The following is a 7,712-nucleotide window of genomic DNA, read 5'->3' on the forward strand; positions in this document are numbered from 1 at the left end:
ATATATATATATATATATATATATATATATATATATATATATATATATATATATATATATATATATATATATATATATATATATATATATATATATATATATATATATATATATATATATATATATATATATATATATATATATATATATATATATATATATATATATATATATATATATATATATATATATATATATATATATATATATATATATATATATATATATATATATATATATATATATATATATATATATATATATATATATATATATATATATATATATATATATATATATATATATATATATATATATATATATATATATATATACTGGGTGTATCAGCAAAATTGTCCACATTTTAGATTCAGCATCGAACCTTTGTATCTCAGGTATGCTTAAAGATAACTTAATGGAATTATCAGAAGTTTTTCTAACACTATTGGACTCTACTTTGAGGAAGGAAAAAATATTGATTACTCTCCAAGCTTACCAGAAGAATCGTGATGAAGTTGATCATGGACGAAAATGACATTTTCATAAATAATTGACCACAGCCCAGGATTCAGAGCTCATAAGGGATTGAAATAAAGTTCGAATGGAAGCTTTTAGTTTTATTTCAAAATGCCAAAGAAAATTCTGGCCGAAATTCTTCCTGTTAGGTATCAAGAGTTGCTGCTCTTTTGGCAATGGCTTCCTCAAATCTCTTCCTGACTGCACCATAAGCTTCCTTAATGAATTCCTCATCAATGTCTTCCTCCTACGTCCTACGGATGGCGTTTTTGAGGGCTTGCACGTTACTGTGCGGCTTCCACAAGCTTTTCTGACCAGTTCATTCCAGATGCTGAAGTCTAAAGCGTTCAAATCAGGTGATGAAGAAGACCAAGTGATCTTATTCCCAAACTTGTTCCCAAACTCATCCCTGAGAAATTTTTTAGTCACTGCATTTGTGTAACAGGGAGACCCATCTTACTGGAATGTAAACTTGAAGTTCTTAGCGATCTTGTTGAGGTTTCCCTCGTCTCTTGCCTCGGGATATTCAGAAAGAATCCAGGTCTCTACATCGGTCAAAACCTGAACATAACAATTTTCTGTCAGTCTCTCAGCCTTCTCAAAGATGATCAAAGGCATTTTATTGCCATCACAGGCCACACAGGCGAAAATCATCACCTTGACAGGGTTTTTTGCGCCTGCAAATGACATTTTAGACTCTTTCGTTAAGAGGTAAAGCCAGAACGCAGTTGTTCCATATGCTTTTTTGTGCGTATCTTGTGGGGTGGGGGGGATTCTCAGCTGTGTAAAAGATCACTTCAAGGTTATGTTTCACTTTGTTCAGGATGATCTTCACCATCTCCAACCTTCTAACCTTTTGTCCTGGAGTAACAATGTGCTTCACAAGTCCCAGTACGATTTTATTTTCGAGACATCTGTCACTGCTCTTGGAACTTTCGTCGCCGAAACTCCTCTCTTACGTGCCAGACGTCTTATGGATTGAGTTGTATCTCTTCTGATTGATTTCTTCAGCTCCAGATTGAAATGATGATCCCTCTTACGGTTATGACCTCCTAATCCAGTTTTCCTTCCCACTATTTCCTCTTTGTCAAACGTATTCACAATTCATTTGGTGGTTCTTGAGTAGACTTTGAAGATGGAAGCCAGAGAATTATCTTAACCCTTTCAATGTTGCTCATTTGTGAAGACATGGTGAGGCTGGAACAAAACGATTTCAGCTTGTTCTCTTTCTAACTAAATATCTCAATGGCTATTTCACTGATTATTACAAAACTGGTATCAGAATGGCCAGATGTCTTATTTGGAAAAATGGAAAATTGCAAATCGATTCGCGTATTTGTTTTAAGAAATTTTAAGAATTTGTGAGCATGACAATTTTGTTGTTATATATATATATATATATATATATATATATAGCCGGCCGCCAACACCTTTTTCTGCAAAATAGGGGTAGCTTATCCTGTTCAGGCTATACTATTAGCATTATCCTGCGTTTGAGAATATATATATATATATATATATATATACATATTATGAACAAACTTTGGAATGCGTATATACATATGCAAACACGCACAGATATACGTATATATATATATATATATATATATATATATATATATATATATATATATATATATATATATATATATATATATATATATATATATATATATATATATATATGTATATGTATATATATATATTTGTAATATATGTGACAATTATTCGGTTACCATAATAAAACTCCGAATAATTGTCACATATTATATAACAAATAAATTCCTCTGTTTACATAATATCGAGGTCTCTTTCATTCTTTTGTTGTCTTACCATTACTATTAACATATATACTTTGTGAGTGAAATTGGTATGAAACTGTATGGAAGTTAAGTCTCAGCGTGATTTGAACTCAGAACATGGAAAAGTATATCTAAGTACTGTATGGTATTTCAACCAACGCTCTTCCTCTTAAGGCGGCGAGATGGCAGAATCGTACCGCGCCGGGCAAAATGCTTAACGGTATTTCGAAATATTGATATCCACAGTTTTAATTTCCCATCAGGGCGATTCGTTTCGCCTGGTATATTGTGATTTTCAATACTTTACGACGTTTCCCGGGGCGAAGGATTGCAGCCGAAAAGTGTTTAAACAAGGCGCATACCTTAAGTATGTGACATGGATAATGTTTACATAATGAGAGGTATTTCCTTAAGGCAGTGAGCTAGCAGAATCGTTAGCACGCCACGTAATATTCTCAACGAGATTTTGTACGTCTTTTTGTTCTGAGTTCAAATTCCAGTGAGGCTGACTTTTCCTTCCTTTCTTTCTTACGAGGTCAATTGTTGTTGGCACTCCGTCGCTTACGACGTCGAGGGTTCCTTTTGATCCGATCAACAGAACAGCCTGTTCGTGAAATTAACGTGCAAGCGGCTGAGCACTCCACAGACACGTGAACTCTTAACGTAGTTCTCTGGGATATTCAGCGTGACACAGTGTGACAAAGCTGACCCTTTGAATTACAGGCACAACAGAAACAGGAAGTAATAGTGAGAGAAAGTTGTGGTCCCCTGCCGGAGCCTCGTGGAGCTTTTAGGTGTTTTCGCTCAATAAACACTCACAACGCCTGGTCTGGGAATCGAAACAGCTATCCTATGACCGCGAGTCCGCTGCCCTAACCACTGGGCCATTGCGCCCCACACGAGGTCAATAAATAACTGGTAATCGACACACCCTCCCCCGAAATTGCTGGCTTTGTGTTAAATTTTGAAACCAATGTTGATTTCAAATTTTGACACAAAGCCAGCTATCTCTGGGTAGGAGTAAGTCGATTACATCGACCCCAGTTTTCAACTGCCGCTTATTTTATCAGCCCCAAAACGATTAAAGGCAAAATAGACCTCAGCGGAATTTGAAGTGAGGACGTGTGGATGGATGAGATGCCGCTAGGTATTATTTTCCCGGCGTGCTAACGATTCTGCCATTTCACCGCTTGGAAACCAATACTAATTTTTCTTGGCTTATAAAATTTGGAAAAGACTGTTAGATGGAAAGGGTAGATTTGAACTCAGAAATGTCATATCACGAATAAAAAGTTTAGAAATCCTTATTACTTATCAAAATCGGAGGAAAGTTAGTACTAACTCCATACATGGTGCTGAAAAATAATACATCATATGAATCCCGTATAATTCATTAAAATATAATGTTCAACAAACAATAAACTCATTAACTAAGGTATCTCTTCGGGAACAAGATGTCAAGCTGAAGCCTTCCGGAACAAATGTCGAGGAAATTTCTCATGAACTCATTTTGTTCATTAAAAATTAATAAGAAGAATAAAATGAATAACATTGGTGATAATTTTTATCAGGAATTTCCAACCCACGCTTGGTTTCGAAGATATTAAACTTAGATACTCCAGGATGACAAGATCGATGTGATACGTTGTGGCAGGAGCCACAGCAAAGAAAAGAAACAAAATCTTCTTTCCATAAACATATGGATGATTGACGCAATATTCAATCTTCACTTATGACAAGAATATCACAATATCTAATGTTCAAAGCTAGATTAATAAATAAGTAAAAAAAAAACGTTGATATAAAAGATAAATAGATACATACATAAATAAAATGCTACTTACTCTAGATTTTGTAAATATCCCCCAATAGGGGATCTGCTGGTTTGACGCCGTCATTTTAATTCGTAGGAATTAGCTACAGTATTTGTTTTGAATTTCTTGATATCGTATCTTTTTACCGATCAATCTTGTGAAAGAAACGTTGAATATAATGGCCAACAATACACAACAATGGCGTCTTTTCCACTGCGATAAAATATTCCAAAGAAGGTGAGCGTTGTTTCTCCGGTGGAAGAAGGAACAGTAAAGAAATCTTTAGAGAAAAGGAAAGATAATTCAAATTCGCACTTTGAATTTATTCCTGTAGCCTTCTATGCAGTCAACATCTGAAGCAACTAATAAAAGATAAATCACACTCTTTGTAAGATGCTTTGTTATAAATATTAGAAGTGATCTAAGTCATCAATGCCACTTGTCACATATTCTTTCATCAAAGAATATACAACAATTTGGCTATATTTTACCCAAGAAATTATAAGACTACAGCTAATGAAATATTCCGAATAGAATATAGCATTCGATTTTCTCTGATTATCCTACTTTTTTTGCTGTTGGTGATGGTGGAGTATCGAACAACTTAATAAAATGAATTTAGTAAAATGCTTTCTTTACCCTCCACTCCAAAGGGCTACCAAGTTCCGGAGTATATCGAAGACAAAGAAAGTTTATTTCTACATTTATATATTTCATTTTTGTAACAACCAAATAATTCCCCAGAGAAAGTATCTGTACCATTAATTGTATGAGCGACTAATCTCCTTTGAGTTAGTCTGCTCTGTCACATAATTTTTCAAGAGGTTTTAATTCCTATTCCTATCAGCTAGTTGAATATTCTACAGTATTTTCTCTGGAATACAACGACATGTATGTAGTAAGTTTAAACATACGATTGGTGAGCTGGCGGTCTCATACCTCATCCATTTAACCATTTCACCTTTAGTTAGCGTAGATGACTGAATCGATATTGTAGCCGAGGTTTATCACCGTTGTATTGTGTCTATAATCAAGACGCTGAATTCTCGATAGTTCAGTTCGAAGGGACCACAGATGACATAATTCTTCACTATAATCAAAATTTAAAGGAAGCGTGTATAATTTTTTCAGGTCACAAACAAGTTGATGGGACAAAAGGAAGAAGGGTTCTTCAGACCGGAAACTTGATTCGAATGATTGCAACAGAATAGACTCCTTGAAGAGACCCAAAGGTCAGACAGTAACGGTGGTAAACCAGGAGACGGATTAAATCTACTGCGCAAAAATAGGAAAGATCCTTCCGCTCAGTTTCAATATAGTTTCTATCGACTAAATTTCACTCACACGACTTTGGACCAACAAAAGCTGAAGGAGAAATCTCTTTCCCAAAGTGTCGCACAGTAAGTTTCACCACAAAATGACGTAGCTGTGAAGCAAACTTTTTAACCTCAGAGCCTTCTTGATCTGTGGAGTTAACATTTCTGAGAAAAGCGTATCTATAAGAGATGAGAGTTTTATACAGGAATAATTTTATATTTCATCAGCCTAACGCAAAAGAGACAAGCACTAGGTTTGTGCATACGTGTGCTGCGGATAAAATTAACCGAGTGCATTTCGATTTTATCCAATGTATAGAACACACACACACACACATGTATGCATTCATGCGTGTGTATCCATGTGTGTGTGTGTGTGTGTGTGTGTGTGTATACGAATGAGTTTAATAAGATTAAATATCTAAAACTATTCGGAAGCAAAAACAATCGATTTGTACTTGATTAAATCTTTTCAATATTAAAAAAGAAAAAGAAAACTTGTCGACTCACAACAAAACCTAATAATATCAGAATAATATAAAATCGTTTGTTAAAAAGATGTCGTTTTTAATATCGGTGCAACAAAGATTAAAAAATTCGGTATCGATGTTTAAATGTTATTGTAAACAAGCGTGCATATGTTGTTTTTATAACCAAATAATAATTATAGGGAAAATAAAATAAAAGATAAATTATATTTAATATTTTTAATTTTTAGCAATGTAAAGGATATTCAGAAAAACATTAGGCATATATTCTATCTTTTCAAAAATTCATAGATCACTCGAATTCAATATTTAGATCATTCGAATTCAATTTATGTACTCCTTTTCTATTCTAGGCACAAGGCCCGAAATTTTTGGGGAGGAGGCCAGCCGATTACATCGACCCCAGTATGCAAATGGTACTTAATTTATCGAACCCGAAAGGATGAAAAGCAAAGTCGACCTAGGAGGAATTTGAACTCGGAACATAAAGACAGACAAAATACCGTTAAGCATTTCGCCCGCCAGTTAAGTAACTCTGTCATGAACAGAGTTAAAAAGAATCAGATTTACAAAATGAAAGACAAACTAGTGCCGTTCATGCCAATCCATATCTTCTTGAAGGTTACATATGATGAAGGGGAAATAATGGTTATGACAAACAACTGAACCCCAGTTAAGAACTCGGCTTGCTAAGACCCGATTTCGTGTTTTTATGAAGCATGTTCTGAATTTAGGAAGTCGATTTAAGTAGAGGCGTAGATATTGTACGTCACGTTTTGTTCTAAGTCAGGTCTCATAGAGCAAATCTATGGTCAAAAATGTTTCAATACATATATCTTGTTTTACTCATTTATTATGCATTTCACTCATTGGACTTCGGCGATGATGTAGGGTACCGACTTGAAAGAATTAGCCGATTAAATCGACTCAGTATATAGTGTTTTTACGTCTGGTACTAATTCTATCGACTTCTGTTGTCGTCAAGTGAGGTGGGGACAAACAAAAAGCTACTTTCACACACATACACATCTATCCACGCGCACATATATAATGCGCTTGCGCAGTATTTCTGCTTACCGAACTCACTCACAAAGCATTGGCCGACCGGGTGCTCTAGCAGAAGACACTCAACGTGCAGAGAGCAGCGTAACTGAACCTTAGACCACGTGGTTGCGAAACAAGCTTCTTAATCACAGAGCTATCTTGAGTGAGTGTATGTCTATACACACATATATATATATATATATATATATATATATGTAAATAAGGAGTGGCTCTGTGGTAAGAAGCTTGCTTCCCAACCTCACGGTTCCGAGTTCAGTCCCATTGCGTGACACCCTAAGTAAGTGTCTTCTACTATAGCTTCGGGCCGACCAAAGTCTTGTGAGTGGATTCCGAAGACGGAAACTGAAAGAAGCCTGTCGTATATATATATACGGGACTTATTCTTTGTAAGCCTAGTACTTATTCTATCGGTCTCTTTTGCCGAACCGCTATATGACGGGGACATAAACACACCACCATCGGTTGTCAAGCAATGCTAGACACACACACACACACACACACACACATATATATATATATATATATATATATATATATATATATATATATATATATATATATATATATATATATATATATATATACGACAGGCTTCTTTCAGTTTCTGTCTACCAAATCCACTTACAAGGCTTTGGTCGGCCCGAGGCTATAGTAGAAGACACTTGCCCAAGATGCCACGCAGTGTGACTGAACCCGGAACCATGTGGTTGG

The 7,712-nt window shown here is 35.1% G+C and overlaps 1 protein-coding gene across 1 annotated transcript in view; it reads right to left on the minus strand.

Moving 5' to 3' along the window:
• The window catches only part of LOC106870626 (cyclic nucleotide-gated channel alpha-2), a 23,599-nt gene extending 19,234 nt beyond the window's left edge, over positions 1-4,365 (minus strand). The window contains exon 1 of the mRNA XM_014916759.2: positions 4,163-4,365. Coding sequence (XP_014772245.1) covers positions 4,163-4,216 — 54 coding nt within the window. The 5' untranslated portion in view covers positions 4,217-4,365. The remainder of the gene's footprint in view (positions 1-4,162) is intronic.
• Positions 4,366-7,712: the final 3,347 nt, after the last annotated feature.

This window comes from Octopus bimaculoides, chromosome 2 (genome assembly GCF_046866305.1).
Source record: "Octopus bimaculoides isolate indiv1 chromosome 2, ASM4686630v1, whole genome shotgun sequence".
Taxonomy (NCBI): domain Eukaryota; kingdom Metazoa; phylum Mollusca; class Cephalopoda; order Octopoda; family Octopodidae; genus Octopus; species Octopus bimaculoides.